General features: G+C 42.0%; 1 protein-coding gene across 2 annotated transcripts in view; it reads right to left on the bottom strand.

The window, feature by feature from the left end:
- Window positions 1-24,924, bottom strand: part of bsna (bassoon presynaptic cytomatrix protein a) — a 344,908-nt gene that overhangs the window by 17,055 nt on the left and 302,929 nt on the right. Inside the window, exons 6-12 of one of the 2 annotated variants that reach the window (XR_007933881.1) lie at window positions 12,575-14,747; window positions 11,172-12,112; window positions 9,550-9,646; window positions 9,071-9,196; window positions 8,146-8,201; window positions 7,373-7,486; window positions 6,857-6,939 (exon numbers count right to left, since the gene is read on the bottom strand). Coding sequence is in view for 1 of the 2 variants with exons in the window: in XM_051921173.1 (XP_051777133.1) it covers window positions 8,161-8,201; window positions 9,071-9,196; window positions 9,550-9,646; window positions 11,172-12,112; window positions 12,575-14,747 (3,378 nt within the window). In the remaining variant the exon portion in view is untranslated. The remainder of the gene's footprint in view (window positions 1-6,856; window positions 6,940-7,372; window positions 7,487-8,145; window positions 8,202-9,070; window positions 9,197-9,549; window positions 9,647-11,171; window positions 12,113-12,574; window positions 14,748-24,924) is intronic. The other variant, XM_051921173.1, reaches the window with a different exon arrangement.

The following is a 24,924-nucleotide window of genomic DNA, read 5'->3' as shown; positions in this document are numbered from 1 at the left end:
TGGTTTAATTTTCTAGTAGTTAAAAAATATTTGTGCCTTTTATCCAATGCTATATTAGATTTCACAGGTGCCACCATTTTGTGACATGGTTGCCACCAAAACACTAAAGAATGTATGACATGTGGTGTCACCGTAACAATGGCATACAAAGTCAGCCTTGGGCATTTCCACATTAGCTGGTATTGGATAACGACAATGTACCTAGCAAGTATGTTTTGTTTTACATTTTCTTGTACAGGTTCACATTCAAAAATCCGGCAACCTCCGGACCTGAGGAGTGCCAGATTTTCAAAAATGCCGGATTTTGGATGGTTATATATGCTGTATATATTTAACAGAAAATGACTACCTGTACAGTCTTTTAAAGAAAGAAAATTAAACACTAAATGAAAAGCAAATGGTTCGCACAGACACGCCGCTATCAAGTTTTTTTAGCACTTCCATTTTCTCTGCGATCGACAACACACAATGTTTACGTTTTACACCAACTCTTTTCTTTGCTGAATCCATACAGCAGCAAATAAATGATAAAATGAGAAGGAATGAGCAGGAATGCCTGTTAGCAGGTGCAAGCAAGACCCAACAACTGATTATCGACACTAGTGCCATCAAAACATAAACAGCGCCTCCAGAAAACAGTGGTGCGATAACGTGGTACATTTGAAAATGTGCTCTGAAATCCATGCCGGAATTCTGAAGGAACCGGATTTTTGAATGTCAATCTGTATTACGACTTTTCTGACTTGAACTTGACTCTGATTTAGGGATTTGTGTTTTGGTTTGCCAAAAGAACAATTTAAATTTAAAGTTATAGACTTAGCTTGTTATTTACTCATGTTTGTTACTGTGGTCCCTTCTCAATTTCTTCTGCTCTGTTAGTTATCCGTTTCTCATATAGAAGATCAGTCAGTTTAATTTCTAGTCGGGTTAGTGGCTGATCCTGTAACTCCTGAGAAGAGTACTCCACTTCTTTTTCAAATTCTCTTCAGGTATGGTTTAACAGTACTGATTATAACAAGGAAGTCTGATTGTGTCATGTGTGACAAGACTGCAGAGCTGACATCTTCAACTTCATCCAGTAAAGTTGATTTCTTTAATAAGAATTACTTTGTTTGACAGACCCTTCACTAAAACAAATGTAATGAATTACGAATCAGATGGCCAATATGTTTTCAGTATTTTATTAATTTGATCACACAGGTAAATAAAGATAGAAGATGTGGTTTTAACACTGTGCACAGCGTAAAGGAGACTGATATCTGATATTGTAATTCCCATCAGGAACGGATAACATCACCTTATTTGATAGTCATGGTGGTCTTAATCTGTACAAGGAAGCACGAAATTCAAAAGAGTGGGAGCCGCCAAGATGAGAAACGACAGTGCAGTCCCCCTACCTGTCAAACTGTGGCCTGATTATATGACACTACTGATAAATTTATTAAGCTCAAGGGCAGCCGAAGCAAACATGTTTATGACCTTATGTAATCCAAAATGTTTTATTTTCCATTTGCATTTTGATGAGCTTCTGTAAAGTAACTGCATTCTCTGAAGAAGGTTAATTATTGCAGAACCAAGTGCCTCCCGACAACAGTTTTTTTGTGTATTGGATCATCTGCAATCAGTAGTTCTCACAATGAAACGTGATGATCACACCAGGGGAGCCTGGTTTACACAGAGGATCGGATGAGAGAGAGCTAATTCTCCTGAGAAATATTGTAGCACAATATTCAAAAGATAACAGCCACCTATATAATATTGTAGTAAAAAATGTTAACCTCTTAAGCTGTTTAACACTTGCAGCACTGCTTCATCATATTCCATTTTTAACGTGTAATTCAGAGTTTAGATACCCAGACTTATTATGATGATCGGAAAAATTGGCATGCTTCCCCCACCCACTACCACCCAGTCTCTGAGATATTTTTAAACATACCATACAGTCCTAACAAATCACATCATATGTTTCCTTCTGCTGAATGTGACTTAATATGATCAGAAAAGAACTGCAGGCTGCCTAATGTTAGGTTTTACAGAATTTTGCACCATTGTCAATCAAATTAATTAAAATGTATTATAAGATAAACAGGCAGCATGATGGCCTAATGGTCAGTGGGGTCTCCACACCGTTTCAAGGACTTGAGTTTGGTTAATGGATTGTACAATGTGGAGTTTGCCCTTGTTATTGGTTTATGCATTGATTTACTGTGTGTGTTCACGTTTCTTCTCACATTCAAAATACTTTCATGTTAGACTAGTGCCTCATAATTGTATGAGTATGACTGAGATTGGGCATTTACATGAGTGTACCCTACATTGGACTGGTGTCCCATCCATAGCTGTGTGCACCTGATATGGCAGGGTTAAGTACTGACTCCTTAGAATTCTGTAGTGGAAATAGCAGCCCAAAATAGGTTTATGAGGTTGTACATTTTAAAAAAGTATGTCAGAAATAAAGCATGCATAACTGTTTTATAGAAGAAACAGTATGCGTTAATGTATTTCCTTTATGTAACTTACTGTTGGTATATAAATTATGTGCATGAAGCAAGTACCTCTAGCACAGGACCTAAAGTATTTCTGTAATAGTAAGTTAAACGCATTTCAAGTTTGGGACAAGGAATTAAATGTAGTTAGTCAAGGGGACAAATAATTGCAAAGAAACCACATTCTTCAACAGTAAGAATATTAAATTATAATGCACACCTTTTTGAACTATTTGTTACAAAATTATAAAGAAGTACTGCGTCATTTTCAGACTATAAAAAGCAAATGCATGCAATAAATGAAGACTCCAACCTTACTGTATCAAAGGGTAAAAAAGTAAGCTTGTTCTTGTAACTGTGTACAAGGGGGGGACCCAAAAATAACGAGAAATTTTTTCTGGAGGCTGGAGAGGCGTTAGTTCTGACGTTTGCCATTAGGTGCAAGTACTAGACTGCCCTCTGCATCATTTGGCTAGGTGGCATCCATGAAGTGCTCAAACGATCACATGATGCAGTGCAGAGAAAACAACCCAAATTGTGGCGATCAGGCGAGTGATTTGTGCATCACGACGACACTCCCGCCCACACAGCATTGAGTGTGCAGCAGTTTCTCACGAAAAACGGGATGACAACGGATGACCAAAGCAACCGCCCCCCTACTCCAACCAATTCCCATGCTACGTGGACCTTACACCGTGCAAAGAGGGACCTTAAAGGAAAGCATTTTCAGGATGTAGAGGAGGTCAAAAAGCAAACGACGCAGGCACTAAAGGCTATCACTTTGCCAAGAGTTTCAGAACAGTTTTGAACAGTGGAAAAAGTAGTGGGACAAGTGCATTGCTTCTCAGGGAGAGTATTTTAAGGGTGATTAAATTTTGGAAATGTTCTGAAAAATATACAAATTTTGTTTTAAATTCCTTTTATTTTTGGGTCCCCCCTCATATGTTCCAGAAACCATGTTGCAGAATTATGAGAAATTCAGTATTGAGATGAGGCTTATTGATGAGAAATGAAAGACAAAGCAACCTTACCAAAGTTTTGAGTAAAAAATAAGTAATGTAGTACAAGACATACAGTCACTTTGTGGCGACTGCCTTTGGCAAAAATGTTGAAGGTTTCTTTGAAGCAGTAGACCTTTTAAAAATTTATCAACAGATAAAAGCCAAGTCCTGATTGTTGTTCCTGGAAGAGCATCGCAGTAAGCATGGTTCACCTACCTCTTCTGTGCTATGCTAGTTAGTCAATCTTTCAAGGTTCTCTAAAGTAGGGGTGTGCTTGGAGTGCTGTCTTGTCTTCATTGTGGAGGTCAGACCCCCATACTCCCCCCAGACTGGACCTTATAGGTAACGTTCATTTATACTACAACTAGCCGAATGCCTGTTCTTCGCTAGGAAAAATATGTTCTAAAATATACAGAGTGACAGTATACGTCCTGTAAAGGTCATAAGGCTAGATTTAGCACATAAACGAAACAAAATAGGTTACTAATTATTTCTTGAAATGGTTTACTCAAATATAAGCTGTTTTAAGTATAGAAGACTTAAAACAGTCATAGGTTGTGGGTCTGGACATTTTGCCGAGGTACTGAGGCTTGGTGCAGTAGGGGTTGCCAGTCTGCATCATGATGTATGGCTTGAACCTCCGCCAGTTATTTGCGACATGACTAACAATGTCAGCCCACATCTGAGCAGCCAGAGAAGCGGTGCCATGCACAACGTAGGCCAGTGAGGAGAACAGGCACGCAAGGTCACCGCTCATCTGCACCACGCGGTGAGGGACCATTACTTCGTCAATATAAATCCTTTCTTTTCTCGGTCATAGTTTTATGGGTTTATTTAAAGAGGTATAAACTTAATAGAAGACTTTGTGAAGAAAGTATGAAAAAGAATAAAATAAAGTATGAAAATCAAAATCCTCAAAAAAAACAAAACATTTTGCTTTAATATACCTTGGAATAGTCTAACTAAATCATTTTAAAAAGATAAATAAATGGCAAATTATAGACACTTTGTGGAAACTCGAAAATATCAAAACAAAACTTGTACTCTTCAGAAAAATAAAAGTATTTTTAATTTACTTTAAGGAAATTTATTTTAGAAAGAAATGGAGTGAATGGGTCTAAAAAACTATAAGAAATTTCATGCTTCGTCTGCGAAATTTTTAAAACCGTTTCTTAGCAAGCACCTATGGGCCAAGGGTAACCTACATTCCAAATTTCAAGTCCCAAGTCCTCATGGTTCGGGGGATTTCGTGATGAGTGAGCCAGTGGTATTTGGCTTTTATATATAGAGATCAACTGAAACAGACTGCTTTTCACAATTGAATTAATGATGTGCCCGGATGTAGGGATGTCATCTTAAATGGGGTCAATACTTCTAAAACACAAAATAATTGACAGCGTATTTGTAAAGAATTTAGACCATTTTGCAGATATCTGTTTTTGCTTTACTTTCAATGTCAAAAAGCCAAATTTAATCCACTGTAATTCAATGTTATGTACCATATACAGTCGACCCTTGATATACGACTGGCCTGACATGCGAACAACTTGATTTACGACCAAGATTTTTGTTTTGATTTACGACCAGCATCTTGCATTACGACCTGAATGCGGTCATGTGTATCCACTTGCGCGATTGTAAACAAACAGCCAAGAGCATTTGTAAGCGTCAGTCGGAGCCCAGATACATGTGTTTGTGGACGTAATTTCGGTCAGTGCAGTGATTTATATCATTTTTTTCGATAATTGCTAAGTTTGGAAGAGAAGGTAATGAAGGTGAAGGAAGAGAAGGTAACGAAGATAAAGAAAGCTATCACAATCGAAACGAAGAAGGAAATTGTGCCGAAATATGACAGTGGTGTTCGTGTGACCGATCTCGCTAATATGTACAGCATGTCGAAATCCACCATCTCGACAATTTTACAAAGAAAAGATTTGTATAAGGAGGCTCCTTCCAAACAATAACCACCTTCCATTTCATTCTTCTCCTCCTCCCTTCCTGCAAGCCAAAAATGTCAACTTAAATGGTGAGTACAGTATGAAATTGTTGTTTCTGGTAGGCTAGGCACTTTTTATAACTTTTTGGTTAGTACATTAGAAACATTATTGGTGTTTTGGTAAATTATGCACATTATACAACCCTTTTTTATTATGAAAAGGTTAAGTAAGTGTTGCTGTGGAGGTTCTGAACGCATTATGGGTATTTCCATTATTACTTATGGGAAAAATAGTCTTGACTTACAACCAACTTGAGTTGCAACCAGCCCTTGCGAACGAATTGAGTTCGTAAGTCAAGGGTCCACTGTATACTCGTGGATAAGTTCTCCCACAGATAAGTCGGAATTTGATTTTACAGTATAATTTCTGGTATTTTATAATGTTGGTCGTATAAGTTGAATGCGGAAAACTCATGCTATTGATACAAGGGATTATAATATGCTAATGCCCGCCTGAGAGAGAAACCACGGAGCACACTGCCTTTTTTGTCTATGTGGGTGCGGCAATGCGCTGTATCAGCACGTGCTCCTAACCTAAAGAACTATTCTGAAGTGACGTCTGCACTGTTTTGTGTTTTTTGTATGTCACACCCTCATACACCTTTATCGAAAGAGCATCCCTTATCTATGATGGAGCATTTGATCAGAAGAAAATATGAAGCTGGTTTTAAATTAAACGTCGTTGAAGTAGCAAAACAAATTGGTAACTGCACTGCTGCAACAAAATTCGATGCATCTGAGAAACTGATGCGAGATTGGAGGAGGCAAGAAGATGTAAAAAAATAAATAAATGCTGCATTTTTGAATGGGCGTATAGGTTATGATCGATTTTTCAGGTTTCAAGACCCGACTTATACGTGAGTATATACGATAATAAGAAAATGTGAAAACTTTCAAAGAGATAAATACTTTTGATAGGTTCAGAACTGAAGATCTGCCTGTCCTCCTCATTCATTGGTGAAGAACACAACACAACATTGTGGGAATGGCATCTTTCCTTTTTTAACATTTGTGTTGATATACCACATCAGAGTTTCACAGGGGTGAGAACACAGTAATTTCTGTGCAGTTTTGTGCATTAAGATTGCACAAAAGGTTTAGAATGAACACACATTGTATATGCCACCTAACTTTGACTGTGTTACATAAAAGCAACCACAGCCGGACTGCCCCTTAAACACACCATCTGCATACTTAAAGGACCACCTAATCCTGTGCTCAGAAACCTAGGCATATTTTAGTCTGCTACTGGACATGTGCTTCCCAATGTATGCTAATCTCCTACTAACTCAAAGGAAAATAATAATAAACCCTAGAATTGCATGCTTCCCTTCTCAGCCAGGTTATTGGATGCACCTTCACCCACATCCTACCTCCTGTCCAAGGAAAATGGCGATATGTATGTTTGGAATCTTCAGTGGTGCCTGGACATCAGTGATTCCAACCCGCCAAATGGCTGCATTTAAGAAAGCAACAGAGAGTCTGCGGTTATTAAACAGAAAGAGCATGATACAGAATAGCCTAAGCCAGATGGTCACTTCAGCTCTTTCTAACTTATTACATGGTAAGAAGAGAAATGGGGTGGACTTTACATAACCATGATAGGCATGTGAATAAGACATCCAATGATTAGTGTTTAGTATCCCTAGATTGTTGCTTTTTGGTGAAAATAGTGACCCATTTTCTTTTGCCCTCATGGCTTACAGAATGTGTCTGGCTAGGGAACATGCAGAACAGACTGTACTTGTATTGAGGAGCACAGGACTGCTTCCTGAGGGCTAGCCCAGTATGTGTATATATGGCTGTATTTCTCAAGTCTTATATTGGTGGCTGCTGCTCTGAATTTGACAATCTGAAATACAACCTTGTGTTCATGTGCAGGTACTTACTGTGACCCCCTGAGTCCCACACTTCACCCTCTAATATGAAAATCAGGAGCCATGTGTTCATAGGTTTTTCCAGTACAGGGGCCAGTTCCTTCTTCTTAACCACTCCAGAACATTCTAGAGTGCAGAAAGGCAACACCAGGTCATTGACTTTTGTTAAGGTTTGAAATTCTATCCAATGCCAACAAAAATATGTTGTTACCTCTTCTTTGAATTCACAAAATTTATGCCAAGGAAAAGAAATATCATTTCTACTACCTGTACAAAAACAAAAAAATGCAAAAACAACTCAACTCCAGCCTTCCTAACGTGCACTATTAGTGCTGACACTGCCAAGTTGTGCCCATTTTACTCCATTTGTTTTGTCATACATGCAATGCTGCAATTTGTTTTGGGGGGGAAAAAAAATTTCAAACATGACGTGTATTTCAAATCAAGAAACAAACCTCTGACCGTCTCAACAATAATTCATTTTGAATAAACGTTCTCTTCAAGATTCTCACCAGTACTTCTCTCCTTTGAGACCCGAATACAGCGGTGCAGTGACACTAACGGGCACTAGTGTGCTTTTGGCTCTTTGGCTATTCTTCTACATAACCTGCTTAGGGGGCACACACTCTCTGTCCAAGTGGCAGCCTTTTGAAATATGAAACCAGTAGAGAGCGCTTTGCCCTCCATAGCCAGGCAGCACTCCTTGTTTTTTCAGATGAAGGCTCCGGCTGCCCCAAAGGGAGTCTCAGGTACATACATTGGCAGAAGTAGTGAAAGCAACTTACCCTCTATTCAGCAGCTCACCAAAATGAAGTAAATTTCTTTCCAAAAGCAGACACAGCTGTGGAAATAAAGAGGAGAAAAGAGAGACAGGTGTGAGGCAGGAACAATGGAAAAGGAGAATACAGTTAGTGCAGGAAATCAAGTTTCCTCAGGATTAAACGGAGGTAGTTAACCTTGTGGAAGGAATTTTACATAGGAGAAGAGACAAGAGCAATTCACAGTCGGACTAAAAGAGGACCTGAACAAATAGAAACAGCCCATACTGTTTTATACCCTTTCATTGTGAACACAATAATGAAGCAATTATAGGTACTGAATAAAGCAGGTGATACCATATTTCTACAAGTGGAGCTCTGACACTCACTCACCATGCTATACAGTAGTAAACTGAACCTGCAACCGTATAGATTACACTGTAATTCCTTCAGTACATGGCCACACTTATCAGAAAATAGACAGTTAGATAATAAGCGCTATATAATAGACAATAGTGCCTTGTCTATCTATCTATCTATCTATTAGATAGATAGATACTGTAGATAATAATAGGCACTGTAATAAATAGATAATGTTAGGCACTATGATAGATAGATAGTTAGACAGATTATGATAGGCACTATAGTAGACAGATAGATACATGATGATAGGCACTGTAATAGATAGATGGATTGATAATGATAGGCACTATAATAGATTGATTTATAGATAACCTGAGTGTGTATCTAACTAGCTCATTGCAGAAATCCTGTGAATGTCTAAGACAAGCTCACTGACAGATAGATAACTAGTGTTTGTCTCCTAGAAAACATCTTCAAATGTCCCCAGAGGTTAATGTAGTAAAAGCCACACAAATAAAGACAGTATTTTAAGAAGGGAAAAGCTCAAAACATAAATCCTAGAAGGGACCCTTCTAAAATGAAGCAGCACCTTCCCCAAGCTTTCCGGCCTGCTCAGCGGCACCCCCTGGTAGAATTTTCGAGAACATGCTTTCTCCTTCTCCAGCAGGCTGTCCTGCACCAGCTGGGCCTCCAGGTCTTGGTGCTGCTTTAGAGCCTAGAACAGAGACAAAAAGAGAGAGCAGTCCTGTCATTGTTGTACGAGATGTACAGACCCATAAAGCTCCACAGAGACTTAGATCAAGTTTTTCTGTTATTTGAAATTTCTGAATTATGGTTTTGAGTGACTTTGTTTCATTACTTCTGACAGTTGGGAGGCTACTGCGTTGTGGCTAGCAGTTTTGTTTACGTGGGAACTATAGTGTTAAAGGCTCTTGAAAGTAAGGGTGGTCACTGGTTAAAAGAAGTAGCAAAACTGCAGTAGTTGCAGACAATTGAAGGAGAAAAAGCAACATACTAATAAGACCTGAGTAGAAGCAAAGGTTGTTTGATGGACTCCCATTCACTTACCTATTCCAGTCGCTGGAGTTTGTGGCAGAGGGGTCTTGGCTGGCTGTGTCACTGCTTTGGCACCCACTTTGGAGGCATCCATCGTGTCAGTTTTTGCCTGCAAACAAAGAGATAAAGTGAGGTGATGAAGGTCCTTTCAAATTATATCAACAATCAAAACAGCTTCACAAAGCATGTCTTTAAGTCAATACCTTGAGAAATTAGAGTAACATTTACAGTAGGCATGATATTTACATGGCCACCGATGTGAGAGCAGAATCATTCCTTCCCCTGCTCTACTGACACCAAAAAAGTGAGAGCACAGCGAGTTCAGATTATACATTATAACAAGACTATGGATACCAAATAGAACTATGTGGTGAAGTGTGTCTGGGGTCCATGACATGATCGAAAAACCAGAGCAGGTACAGGTGTTTTAAAAGAATTGTACGGCTCGGTCCCCGTGAATGTAGGTGCGCGTGAGGAAGGCCGTGTGGACACGGAGTACTAAATATGGGAGGTGACTGATTACTCATTTACGTGCAGGAGTGCAAATGGCGCAGTGCACCTGCACTAAAAGGGTTCTAAAAAAATCTGAGTAGATCAGAAGGTGGGAGAAAAAAACAATCAAAGGAACAGAAAAACACGGAGGAAGAGAAACTGGGCATTTGGGCCAGTGCCATGCAGAGGAGACAAACAGTTGGGGATGTCCCAAAGTGGAAGAAGAGGAACAGCATTCCAGGGGCATTTACATTTACTTATTTGGCTAACGTCTTTATCCAAGACGACTTACAACATTTATAATACAATTGGTTACATTTCTTTTTGGTTTTTCCAGTTGGAGCACAGGCAGGTCAAGTGACTCACTCAGGGTCACACAGTGTCTGTATTTGGATTTGAACCCACAAGCTCGGGGTTTGAGGTCCAAAGCCTTAACAACTGTACCACACTGCCTGCTGAGCAACTTTGAGTACGGGCAACCGTGGGCTCCAGGGGTCCTTCTAGACATATGGAGTTGGCATGATTAGAGAGCCTGGATCAGAATGTCCCAGGGGTACCGGTGGAGGTGGTTGGGACACGTATCAGATGGTGGACTGTGTTTCCAGTGCCTCAGCCCTACTCAGGACACCTGTGTGGGTGAGCAGGGGAGTGAACACTAGAAATAAGATGGATGAATGTTGATCCTGACTTTAGTTTTATTCCTGGGTTTAGCTGTTTATTCATGGGATCTATTTATTGGTTTTATCTTATTATTTATTGACGGTTTATTTAATGCATCACACATTTAGGACACTACTTTGTTGATTGCCGAAGTATGCCACAACAGCATGCTGATGGCTGCCTTGTTCTACTGAACAAAGCAATTTTCAAACAATGCATTCTGGGATGTGACACAAAATGCTTCTGTAACCTAAAGTTGTCAGAGAGCTCTTTAGAGAAATGTACATGGTGGGTTAGTAAGGAGGCAATCAAAGACCCTTATGTCATGGTATATATCGGGAGTGGCTTATTTCATTGCACTTCACTTGAAGCTTCGGGACTCTGAATTACTAGTGGGCTACATTTCAAAATTCAAAAAAAAAAGTGATAATGGCAGAGAAAGATAACATGAATGAAAACCACAGTAAGATGGATGGACTCACCGCTGCAGGCTGCTGGACACTTGTTTGGGGCTGCCGGGTCGGAGCCTGACCCACTTTAGCCTGCTGCTGCTGCTGCGGCTGTTGCTGTGCTTGAACTGGTTGTTGTTGCTGCTGCTGTTGCTGTTGCTGCGGTCCTGCTGTTGTCGGCTGAATCTGTGGCTGCCTTGTCGTGGATGCCTGTGGTGGCTGCTGTTGAGTGCGCTGCTGCTGCCCTTGCTGCTGCTGTTGCTGCTGTCCTTGCGGTTGCTGCTGCCGGCCAGGTTGCTGCTGTTGCCCTTGCTGCTGCTGCCTTGTGGACTGTTGCTGCTGAGAGGCTGATGTTTGCCGTGAAGATGACTGCTGCTGAGACGACTGCATGTCCTGCTTCCTGGATGACTGCAATGGCTGCTGATGTGATTGTTGGTGCTGCTGATGGCTTGAGGGTGGCTGCTGTTGCCTTGACATCCTCTGGCCCTCTGAAGAGCCATGGTGGTGGTGGCTAGAAGGCTGATGGGAGTAATCAGAGGAGTGATAGCCCTGAGAGGACCGGGACTCGGGGGGCTGACTCCTCTTCGTTGAGGATGAAGAGGATGAGGTGGGCTGCTGCCGAGAGTCATGGCGCAAGGAAGGATCCTTCACATGCTGCTTAGATGATCGTGATGAGCGAGGCTCTTCTGATGAATGGCGGGATGATGAAGAATGCCTGCCAGTGTTACTTCCATGGTGCCTGTGCTCACGGGATGAAGATGAGGATGAGTGCCGAGGCTGGTTATAGTCTTCCTGCTGCCAGAGGTCTTCATCTGGAGGCTCATCGTAGTCATGGTATGTGTGCTTGACATAGCCGCGCTTCTGCGAGGAAGAGTGTGAGCCGCTTCCACCACCACTGTAGTGCCGGGACCTCTCTGAGCGTGGCTCTCTAGGCTTCTCAAACCAGTCTGTCTCCTCCTGCCCCAAATGATAGGCTTTGGAAACCAAACACAGGTCACAGTCAATCTCCAAGTCCTTCGAGGTGAACGGCAAGCAGACTGAAGCCATGCAAGGAAAATAAAATGGGGCGAACTTTACAACATGCAGAAAGCAACTCCTTTGGGTAAACATATTACAGAAATCCCAAAAATAAAATAAAAAACACAACACAGCACATCACCAGACAAACATCACTGAACACACAACAGGAGACGCAGCTTGTGGACATGCTAAACAAGTAAAAAAAAAAAAAAAAAAGAATAAATCAATAAATAAATAATCAATGATGCAAAGTGAGCACTGGTGCAGAATGACATGCGTTGCTGCAGCCAGGACGGAACAGTCAGTGGAGACAGAGCAGGCCCTCCTGAAGACACAGCCTTGGCATGCACTTGTATTTTCAGGGTGAGGGGAGTACGCTGGGTAAGGGTTTGGCATTCACCACCCATTATCTTTACCTTCACTGTCTGACACAGCACAGTGCATATCGTCCAGAATGTAAGCATCATCGGGCTTGTAGACATGGCTTCGGGGCAAGTCCTTCATGTGGTCCTGCACATCAGGCAGGGAGTGGCTGGAGCCGAACTGACTGTGGCTGTTAGACGGCTCTGAGGTACCAGAACCTCGCCCAACACCCATCGGCTTCCCCATGGGGCTGAGCGGGCTCTCTTCCTCAGAGTTCTGGGAGCGCAGTGTGGGCCGGCCCCGGCTGTGGCTGCCCCTTTGGGATCGGTCCATGGTGTCCCGGTCATAGGACTTGCTTCTGTGGTTGCCAGAGTCCCGAGATGAGATCTTGTCTATTCCGTAGCCTGTTGACCTCGACCTGCCACTGCTGTACAACCGGTCATCTTCTTCTAAGGCATCTCGACTGGACACGCCATAATACTTTTGCTGGTCATAAACATTCTTCTTCAGGCCATAGGTGATTTCATCTTGAAGCTTCTTTGCCCTGGTCATCACATTGCAATTGCCCTCTGAGGATGTTGTGATGGAGTAGCTAGCCAAATCAGATTCCACATCCTTGGCTTCTTCAATTGGGGAAAACTTGGAGATCTTTTGTTCCATGCTTTGCTTCCTGTGCTTGCTGCGTTTGGCGGATACTACAGCTGGGGCCAAGTTTTTAGATGAATGCTTCTGGACACCCATGCTGGATCCGTGCTTGTCTAACCGAGATGAGGAATGCTTGTAGTCATCGTAATAGTAGGAGGATCCCCCACTTCCACTAGCACTACTGCTGCTCATTCTTCCATGACTGTCAACACCACGCTGGTGGTAGTTGCTACTGCTACTCTTAACCCTGCCATGGTGGTCATACATGTCTTCCTCAGACTCTTCTTCAACTTTTGAGTAGGAGCTCCCCCTCGTGGTGTTAACATTCTCACTCACTTCAGAACGATCCTTCCCATATCGCCCATTAGCTGGAGGCATCTGAGACTCTGGCTTTTGCAGGTCAGATGTTGTTCCTGAACTCTCTTTGGTTAACTCACTTATGTCTTCAATCATAACATAATTGCGGGGAATGTTCTGTTCCAAATTGGTGTAGAGCGATTCTGAAGAATAAGCGGAGGAAGGACTTTCTACAGCATTGACCCGTTCAGCTAGACTGGTCTCGGGGGGCTTGTACTGTCCATAACTGTTGGCCACCGTAGTGGATGAGTAGGTCACTTCAGGGGCAGTGGAGGTGATCACAACAGCAGGGGTGCTGATGACTTCATAATTTGTAGGAATCTTCTGCTCTAGGTCTGCCAATGATGTCTGACGGGGTTTCTGATGAACGCTGTGGATGTCAGCCTGCGGTTGGAAAGGTATACTTTGGCCAGGCTGGAAGGGTGGTTGGGTAGGGAAGGACGTTTGCGTTTGGTAGGGAACTGGAGGCTGAAAGCCTGGATGGCTCTGCGCTCCCAGATCAGACTGGTAGGGCTGACTTGGGGTAAAGTTGTGTTGCTGGAAAGTGTTCTGAGGGTGGTAAACTGGGGCAGGCTGAGGGGCCTGAAAAGTGGTTTGCTGGAGTGGGGTGTTGGTGACAGTGGGGTACTGGGGTGGCTGGAACCCTGTTTGCTGGTAGGTGGCCGTCCCCTGAGCAGCTGTCTGATACTGATAGGTTGCATAGGAAGAGGTGGAAGGGTACTGGGTAGTGGTAAATTCCGAGAACTGGCTCATGGGAGCAGTACTGGGCCTTGCCAGTAGTCCATTTCCTTCGTAGGTAGTAGCAATGCGGAGGTTATTGAGCTCACTGTCAGACATGTAGTCCCGTGTGTCTCCTATGCATCGGTTGAAGGCCAGTTCCCTCCGCTCCCTCTCCTTCAGTAGGGTCTCCTTCCTCTGAGTGATGCCCAACTCTAGGTACCGCAGCTTAGCGTCAATCTCTTTTTCTTCTTCCTCCAGCTCTGCCTGCTGCTTGCGCAGTTTGGTGGACTCCTGCTCCACCACCTTCAGCTCATGAGTGATGTCCTTCAGAAGGCTGGCCTTGGTGATTTGAGCCGGCCTTGGCCCCACTTTTTGTGGCAAAGTAGGCACATACATTTGGGGCAGAGTCGGGGTGATTATGGGAAGGTGGGACTCTTCTGGAGGTGGACTGGGCAGTGTCCTCTTCACTTTGCGGATCAGACTGCTCTGCTGCAAAGCAGACAACTGCAAAATGAGAACAAAGCAGTTAGATTAACTCAAAATGGGAGCGGTGAAATCTTGATGCTGCTGCTGTACTGTTGCACTTAGTCTCAGCCACACTATGCATTAGGCTGAAGAATACTTTCATTATTTTTTCCATAATTAGACTGTATTGGTCTTATATTTTTAGAAATATCTGATTACTTCCTGAATCATGTCTTCCTGTGCTTCTGTATCATGTCAAGACAGTAACACTGAGTGTGTATTTATTTACCGCCTACAGTGTGATGAACAGAGTGAAAGCTTTGAGGCTGAATTTAAGATGTAGGGTAGCTGCTCCTGATTTGGCTTCAATGGTTTTGTTTGTGCTAAAAAAAACCAACATAGTGCCAGGCTCAGGTATATGCAAAGGGTGCAAGACTTGATGCAGTTGCATTACACACCTCATTGATTGCCACACTCGGCTAAAGCGAGAGACATACCTTCCAAACTGGACAGCTTTGCCATAGGGAATCAAGGCCAGAATTGTAGGGTAGGTAAGGGTGGGTATGATTCACAAAGGAGTGGACTCCTACCTTCATCTGATGGCCATATTTTAATGCCTAACTATCTGGATTCACACTCTGTTGGTTGAGACAAGATTACACATGCAAATTTAAGCCTTATGTCTCGTACAGTGCAGTACACATCAGCTGGGATTTCAAGGAGGAAATCTGGACAGGCCTCTATGTTGGTGTAGTACAAAGCCATAAAGACCTGAGAAGTGTAAGCAAACTCTCACTGGACCCCTGAGTCGTCTGGCCACAGCAGGCTGCCACAAGAATAAAAGTGCGAAATCCCTCAGATGCCGCCTAATTAGGCCAAGTGCCGAGGAGAGTCTGCTCTTCTTGTGTCCTTTGTTTTAGCGTGGTAGATGTGAAAATTACTAAGCTGCGTTCTTTCATAATTTAATGTTTTCAAGATGCAATTAAAATGATATAATTATGCTTGCATTATTTATGCAAAAAACAATTAGCTGTTTCAAAGCAAATATGTGTTTATTTTTTCCTTAACCTAAAAAAAAAAAAAACGAACCAGCGAGAATGTCAATGGCAGATTTCTGGCGTATGCACTTGTTTGTAGGTCTCCCCACTGTTGTTGTCTTTGACCTTCTTCTCTGTCTCTTCCAAGATACTGTATCTTTAGGCCCCGAATGTTGTCCCCAAACCCACCCTCTACTACAGCACTCCTTCTAGATGTCTCCAGCTTGTAGTGTGCAGTGGCACCGAGCATTTTTCTCCTGTGATAGTGGAGGTCAGCAGGTGTCCAAAGCCCTGGAGCTGCATCTCATTGATGGGATGAAATGCTGCATATGTGAAATGAGGGACTGCTCAATGAAAAGAATGGCTAATCAGTGGCAGAAAATGCTGGGGATTTATTTCAAGGATTTTAATAAACACATTTTCCCTAGCTCATTTGGGGCAAGTGATATGCAGAGCAGTGATGATCCTTCTCAGCAAATAGATAATCCCATAATAGAGTTGTAACAGTTCAGTCACTTTTTTTTACACTAGCTTGCGGCATTTATTAGGAAACATTAAGGGGTGAAAGAAAACAGCTTCATAACTGAACCAAGTACAGTCTCTTACGTGTTGTTTGTCACTTGAGGTTAGATCGATCTAATTTTATGACTTGAAGAGAACAGGATAGTTGTATCTTGATATGTACAGCCATAGAACTGAAGGATGGTGGACTTAATTCTCTTCAGGACTAAATATATGCAGTGCTCAGCATTCTGATATTATTTCTATCTAGAATACTAACTAAAGATGTATCCTGCTAAACAAATTCAGGTGGTGAATCCAGCCCACCATAGCAAAGTGCCAGCTGAGGCACTATATCAGTGCTGGCCTACCACTATTTTCATTTGTGGCCATCAGAATAGCTTTGGTCAGGACACATTCAGGTTTTACTTACTTAAGCCACTGACTTTCCTCTTTTATTGATTCTGGATGTACCACCATAGTGGCTTGTTGCATTACCCCACTAATCCAAAGTAGGACACCCCTAGTTGGAACAGTTAGGATGTTAGCTTCAGCAATGCTCATTTGCTGTGCTTGAGCGCATGCTTTTTGTGACGTTTTCATTTTCTACTGTTGCTATAGCAGGAGCACTGTACAGGGCAAATTGTGGAAAAAAGCAATAAGAAAAGAAGATCAGTATCAGAACAGGATAATTTAAAAAGGAGACTTTTTGGCTGACATATGCCTTATATTAACATTTCTTCAATGTTTACATTTACTAGCCAGATTGTACGAGTATTTGTGGGAAACACCCTGTGATGTACTGCACCACGTTTAATTCAGAGGCGCTGTGTATTCCTCACACACACATCCCCTTATTTGATAGCAGTATCTTCAGTTGCTAGGAAAGAACAGAGTAGCACAGAATCCTCAAACGTTTCACTTAAGCTGACATCACAACATCACATCATGCTAGGTTCTAGTCATTGATTATGTCAGACTTGCCGACTGTAGTTGCTGATCTTGTCGCCGAACCAATTTGTCAATTTACGAGACAGACAATTGCTGGGCATGTCGCAGTTGGTAACTATGTGCCCACATCCCAGCACCCTATTTTGTGATGGCCAACAATGCGCTTTCTGGCGGAGTCAGTGCTGTATAAAAGATTGACAGCTATGGTGAGTTCATCTGCAGCCTCCACTCATTTTTTTTTTTGTATTTTTCCATTTTGACATGGTGCGTAAAATATGAGACATCTGACTGACAAGCTTCTCTTCTGTTGTTGAGGTCCACAACACCCGCACACCTAATTCCCCCATCACTGCATTCTATGCATTGTGGTTCTGGATGAGCATTCATTGGTTGCCAGCTCTTAGGCACACAAAGCCCCTCCCCACGACTAAAGACTGAATTGGACCCGTTTTATTTTGTCAGAGCAAATCACAGACTAGTTGGATTGAGTTGCTGGACACATCACATTACATGGGCAGCTCAGAGGATCAAACTGCGGACTGCCACTGACTCACTAGGATTATGTAAATGAATGCAAGACAGAAAATCTCTGGAAGAGTCATCAAATGTGACGGGGATTAACTAATCATTTAACGAAGCTATCTTTGACACATCACTACTTATTTCTGAAGTTTATTTGTTTCTCAGGTTTGGCATTTCACTTGCTCATAAATTTCTCATTTTCTTTACTTTTCCCCTAATTGAACAATAATGTTTTGCCTTATTCTTGTGTATTTATTTCTCATCATCCATGTACCAACTCCAGGCTCCTGGCCAGTAAATTTGTCTTGAAAACAGAGGGGCAATGCTGCCATCAATATTATCTAAATCAGGGGGTGTCCAACTCCAGTCCTGGTGGGCCCCAGTGGCTGCAGGTTTTCATTCTAACCCTTTTCCTAATCAGCGAGCAGTTTTCACTGCTAATTAACTCCTTTTACATTCATTTTAATAGCCCTGTTTTTAAGGATTCAGTCCTCTGAATTGATTCGTTTCTTCATTAATTGGCAGCCAAACATAAATAAGATGTGAAACGAGCCAACAGTTGACCAGCTAAATGGGAACGTCAAACTCCAGACAATTTCACTCCAACCGGTTTGTTACTGAGAAGCCAATTCTTGCTGTTAATTAAAGCCGTTACTGAATATCATGACTTGTTGCTGCTTTCATTCTACCACAGTAGACTGTTGATTTTCTGTTTTTTCTAAGACCACCGTCAAGATGTTTTGGTGACCTGAACAGACCAACATGACCAAGACCTTCACCTTTCTTTATTTTCAGGTTAGCTGGTCATGTGGCAGCTTGTTTTGTGTCACATTATTGTTTGGCTGCTCATTAAGGAAAACTAAGTCACGTCAAATGAAACTAAGTTAATCAGCAGCAAAAACAGCTCTCTAATTAAGAAGATGGTTAGAATAAAAAACTGCAGCCACTGCAGCCCACCAGGACTGGAGTTGGACATCCCTATTCTAAATCATGTTGGGATATACTGTGTTAACAAATGTTTCTGAAATTAGGCAATTTAAAGTTTGCACAGCGACCCCTTCACACAGCACTTTTTATCAACCATTGCAGATACAATGATAGTGAGTTATCCGTTTATGCTTGCAGTCATTTGAGTTGTGGAAAACTCAGATACCTGTCATCTGGAAATGCTACATAATCAGAAAAGGACAACATCAAAATGAATTCCTTTTTGACTTAAATAAATTACCAATAGAGAAAACACATGAATTTTTGCATATGCCTAGGCAACCTGAAGTGAATCATACCAAACTGTATGTTTCAAAATGGACTTTTTACCCTTTCAATATTGTTTCCCCTGATTGTTGTACATTTAATTTACCTTGAACAAGGTGAGGAAAATTGAGTGGTGAGATTATGTTGTATTGTAAGACAGCTTGCTCTCAAAGACTTCACTGACTGCTACTGGAACCCGAATTTTAGAATCGACAGTAAATGAATCCCTCAGCTACCAGTTACCGCATGTCCAGGAATCGCTCCGAGACATGAATGCAAAAGTCAGCAAGCATTATGGGGCTGCTACAGAAGACTATTGCATTGATTTGCAAGTGCACCACATTGCACAAGGTATTCAAGGACATGTCCAAGATTCGTAAAGGTGATTGTTTCAGAGAGCTGATTGGTTGTTGCAAGGCAGAGTGGGCATTCCCCTCATTATGTCACTGGTGCCACATCCATCATGAATGTTCCTCTGGGCAATGCTCTATTGTGCTTTAGTGGTATATGCTGTTAAAATATTTCAGTTACATTTCCACAAGGTACCCAGTATCTGTTTTAATGTGTGCATGATGTTTAGATTTTTATTGTGCTAATCAGTATGTGTATTCATCTTTGTTCTGTAATCTTATTTGCCGCACAAACACATTATGAATCTGCATGCTGTTCATAACATAACATTCTCTAACCCACATAATCAAATTCACAGTTGCTAGGGGCGCAGCCGATCCCAGTACCAACTGCTGCAATGTGAGAACCAATCCAGGAGAGGGCACCACTGCAGGACACAGTCCTACACTCACAAGGAGCTCATTTCTGAATCACTAACTAACCTAACAGACACATCTACGGGATTTTGGATGGTAAACCAGAGTACCCAGAGACAAAACTACACAAATGTGGAGAGAATGTGCAAACTCTAAACCGACCGCAACGCCTGGTACAATATTCAAACGGAGATGCTGGATGTTCAGGCAGCATTTCTAACCACTATACCACCATGTTGCGCCCCTGCTACTGTATTAAAGATGGCCTGACTGACTGACGGAAGTGCTCCACTAGAGGAAGCTCCAGATAAATACAAAGGAGTACATTTTCTGTATTGCTTATTTCTATATGATTATATTTTGTGTTCATAAGAATTACTTATGAACACTTTGAAATCATTTTTTTCTTTTTTCTTGTCCAGTGCTTCCTGACTCACTGGTATGAGAAACCTCCCCCAAACACCATTCAAGTTGTCTTGACGTCTAGTTATGCAGCTTTGTGGTCCTAAAGTCCCCAAAAACACATTTGTAGGCCATTTCTGGACTATATTTTGTGCAAGAAATTACATTCTTATGATAAAGAGAAAAGCAACAGGTGTCTACAGCAAAAATTATCAGAAGGACTTGATGTTGTGCATGTTACATCTCATGGGATATGAGGGGTCAAATATATTCCTTTTCACAAATTTTCGAAACAATGTGGACTGATAATATAGGTATGTGGAGTGCCGTTTTTTTAAGTTATTTCAAGATTGCTGTTCCTAATAATGATAATAATTTTGATATTATATTCTTTGCTTGTGGTCCTGCCCCTCTAAAAGCCACACTCAGAGGCTAGAAAATGACAAATTTCAAACAGAAGCATGTGGAGTATCATTTTAGACTATTTTATGGTCAGTGATTACGACTATGATGTTTGATTTTTCGTCCTTTACTTGGGATCTAGCCCTCTCTATGGACTGTAAATGATGGCAAGCATGGACTTTCAAGGACCTTTGTTCAGCCAGGAACCCAAACCAATACTGGAACAGGAACAAGATGGGCAGAAGTTGCCTATGAAACAACGGAGATGCTGACATCCCGGAGGGACTCTATACCCAGCTGGGAGGTCAGTATAACGGAGAGAGAAGGAGAGGCAATTTGCCTGGACTATTTTCTCCCCCAACACAATAGGTGGCAGCATCCCAGGGCTTTGTTACCCATTCGGACATCCACAGGGCATGCTGGAATTAGTAGTCCCGTGGGATAGCCCAGTTGGGTTCCATGGGTGCCGCAGAGATTTTCCGCCTGTATTTTTTTGGGCCTTCTGCTTGGGTCCTGGATAAAAGGAGTTGGTCTGCTTCACCACAGGGAGTTTGAGTTGGGAGGCAAATGACAGCACTTGCTTGGAGGGGATGGAGAAGTAGGAATATCTTTATTCGTATTGTTATGGTGTGCTGTGCGAGATGAATCTAGAAGGGCCTGTAAAGGTACTGGAAAAAATCTAAATGATTGTATTTGAACCCATGACTGTTGTCGTGTCATTTCTGTCGAAGGTTTGGCGTGCTGCTATGCCCCCTGGAGGTCACAGGACCTCAATCAGAAGGTGAAAAATAACAAATGCGTATTACAATTGAAAATATTTAGACTTAAACCATTTGAATGGAAGCACACATTTTAATATTTCAAATATGTGACACAACTCTTCTTGTATATTATGTACCTCTACTTCATAAAGTAAATCATTACATTTCTTATGAACACCCAGGATTAGCGTGAATTATGCTAATTTAGATTGTTTTCCTTATTTTGATTAATACTCTTTAATTACTAAATGAAGCAATGTTGTTTCATTACCAGGACATTTTGATTATCAGATTCATAGTTGATCATTTTTTATTTAGTATATCTTACACGTGAATGTAGACAGCTTGTAATATTGTGAGGATTCACATTTTATCCATAATGACATGACACAATAAGATGAGCACTGAAGTTGTGTTCACAGTTTTGTATATTCGAAATACACTTAACAATGGCAACTGTGATACACAGCCATGATGAAATATGAGTCTGATTGTGATCATCAAATGTGCAGGACAAGGCAGCAATCGGACATTCAAAAGATTTCTTTGCTTGCCTACATAGTGACACGGGAGTATTCCTATCTAATTCATTTTAATTTCAGGCTTTATTTTAGCTGAAAGTGTGGGGTCTCTGTTGTATATACAGTAATCTGTGACTAAGAGGTTCACTTCTAAAACATTAAACTTAGTGAGGAATCACATAATTCAGCCTCAATTACTCATCAGTTATATTTGGTGTCTCTGTCCCTCTGGGGTCTTATAGTCATACTTTAGAATTTGATTGAAGTGCCAAGTGTTTTCTTCAGGTTAGCTCTATTAATCCATCCTCATGTGTTTGTCTTATTAACAAGGGATCCAGCTCTTCTCATTTACTGTTTCTCATGTTTTTGTAACTGTGCTGGAAATTGCATGTCTATTTCTTTTACATACTGACAGTGACTGAACAATTTCATCCTACGTATTCTTTCAACAAGATGAGATCTTTTCACCTTGACGGTTTTTTTCACTCTGAATATACTGTCATTTGTCAGTACACTTCTAAGAATATTCTCAAATTTATAATGAAAAAATTGTTGCAAAGTAAATTCATATCTTAACCATATCACAAATATATACTGTACATCAGGTTTTTGATAACTTGGTGGCACAGTGGTTGGAATTGCTGCCTCAAGACTACAGATGACTGGGTTCAAATTCTTTGAACAGTTGCAAGTTTCCCCATGTCCATGCAGTTTATTTTATTTATTTATTTTAACAGGCAATTCAGATTTCCTCCCACATCCTAAGCATGTGTATGTTAGGTTATTTGGTGATATCGACTGGCCGCATGTAAGATTAGATATGTGCAACTGTACCCCACCCATGGTTTATTTGTCCCCAAGGAGATATCTGGCATTTTACAGGCCCTATTTAAATAAATATATAATAAATAGGCTGATAAATAAATAAATTGACACACACTTTGGTCTGAACACACACCAGAATGACTATAAAGCAAGAACATTATAAAGAAAGAAAAGTTCAATCCCATTGTGGCATTATGCAGACATATTTCTGTTGGTATAAACCATAGCGTTTCTTCACACACTTCTGTAAAATTGTTTGCTGGAAGTCCTCAGTGTTGTGTCAGAGAGAGGATGTGCAGCATTGTTCATAATGGCGCTCAGTTTTGTTTTAATTCTCTTTCGCTACTACCTCCAGGGGGTCCAGAATGCATGCCATAACTGAGATTGCCCTTTTAATTAGCTTGTTGATTTAGTGGGCCTCTCTTGCAGTGATTGTTGCCAGCCCAGCACACTACGGCATAGAAATCTGCACTGGCCATCACAGAGTTGTAGAAGATGTGAAGGATGTCACTCCCACATTAAAGGAATGCAGTCTCCTAAGGAAAAAGAGCCTGCTCTTGCCTTTCTTACATAGTTCCTCGGTATTCTGAGACCAGTCCAACCTGTCATTAATGTGGACCCCCAAGTATTTATAGGAGTGGGCCACTGCTACATCCACTCCTTGAATAGTGACCAGACATAGAAAGTCTTGGTGGCATAAACCATCTTTTTGAGATTTGCCATTTGGGCTAAATAGGCTGTGGACGCTAGGGGTCACTGTTTCCCCTTTAAACCCAACAGACAGACGCACAGGACACAGGGCAAAACACTAAGAAGTATTTTAGTGCCCTAAGCACCACAGCCACAATAACACAGGCAAGAATTACATACAATAAACACAATAGCCAACCCGCTACGCCGCATGATTATTTATTGATGGGTGAGCACTTCCTGAAAGACACAGTTGTCCAAATGGGGTGGGTTTGAGGATATGACTGTGAGTGAATGAAAAGATGGAACTCTGGAGAGAGCAACATACAACTGTCTGTGACTGAAAACGGGATATGCACGACAGAGCCCCGCCCGCCAACTCTAACTCTCCTCCCGCGTCATGCTCATGTGCCCGCATGCAACACCTCAACAAACACCGTCTCAGTCGCTTTCATCTCTGCTACAGTCCACATGCACCTCTGAGCCACGTTGACTTTTGATTGTTCTTATCTGCTACAGTCCACATGCACCTCTGAGCCACGTTGACTTTTCATTGTTCTTTTCGGTTCCGGCTGCTTTTAGCGTATCCCATGGTCTCTGTCTTGCGTGCCATGGTCGGCTGCTTAGTGAATTATATAGGGAAATCCGAGGAATAAGACAGTTTGTGAGGTAGCAGCTGCGATAGTTTTACACTCCAGTACATTGCGGTGAATGCTGGTAACAGTCAGGCAGGCGGGCAAGCCAACAAAAACACTATGCTCTTAGTATGGTATGAATCAGGTTTTTGTAGACAAATGTTTGTCGCGGATGGGAATCACTGTATGCAGCGTGTAAAACAGTTTGCGAGGGTGGACGCGGTCGTGTGTATCCCATGATGCGGGAGGAGGGTTAGAGTTGGCTGGCGGGGGTCTGTCGTGCGTGCGTGCATATCCCATGGTCGGGTGACTTGATGGATTATATATAGAAAAGCAGCCGGAACCGAAAAGAATAATGAAAAGTCAACGTGGCTCAGAGGTGCATGTGGACTGTAGCAGAGACGAAAGCGACTGAGGCGGTGTTTGGTGAGGTCTTGCGTGCTGGCACATGAGCAGGCAGTGTGCATGCCTCGAGAGCGAGGGTGGACACGGGAGGAGGGTGAGTTGGTGGGCGGGGCTCTGTCGTGCGTATCCCATGGTCTCTGTCTTGCGTGCCATGGTCGGCTGCTTAATGAATTGTTGGTGGGTGAGGCTTTGTGAGTTGGCGGATGTGGCTCTGTCTTGCGTCTTGCCTGCCATGGTCGGCTGCCTTAGTGAATTATATATATAGATTCTCTCTTGCTCTATTTTCTCCTTGACACCTCCCAGCAAGCTTTGTCCACCTCCACCTGACTCTCGCTCGCTTGCTGGTTGTTCATCAGTCCTTTTATATAGTTCTTGACCTGGAAGTGCATCTGCTCTTCCATCCAAGTGACTTGCCTGCACTTCCGGGTCAGATGGAGAATTAAAATTCTTCAATCAGCCTGGAAGTATTTCCTAAGTACTTCCGTGCTATAAGGGAAGCATGACTCCCTAGGTACTTTCACAGCATCCCCTGGTGGCACCCAT

Source organism: Erpetoichthys calabaricus, chromosome 18, assembly GCF_900747795.2.
Source record: "Erpetoichthys calabaricus chromosome 18, fErpCal1.3, whole genome shotgun sequence".
NCBI classification, from domain to species: Eukaryota; Metazoa; Chordata; class Cladistia; order Polypteriformes; family Polypteridae; genus Erpetoichthys; species Erpetoichthys calabaricus.
The sequence above is the reverse complement of the archived record's forward strand: the minus strand, read 5'-3'. Positions and strand labels throughout refer to the sequence as shown.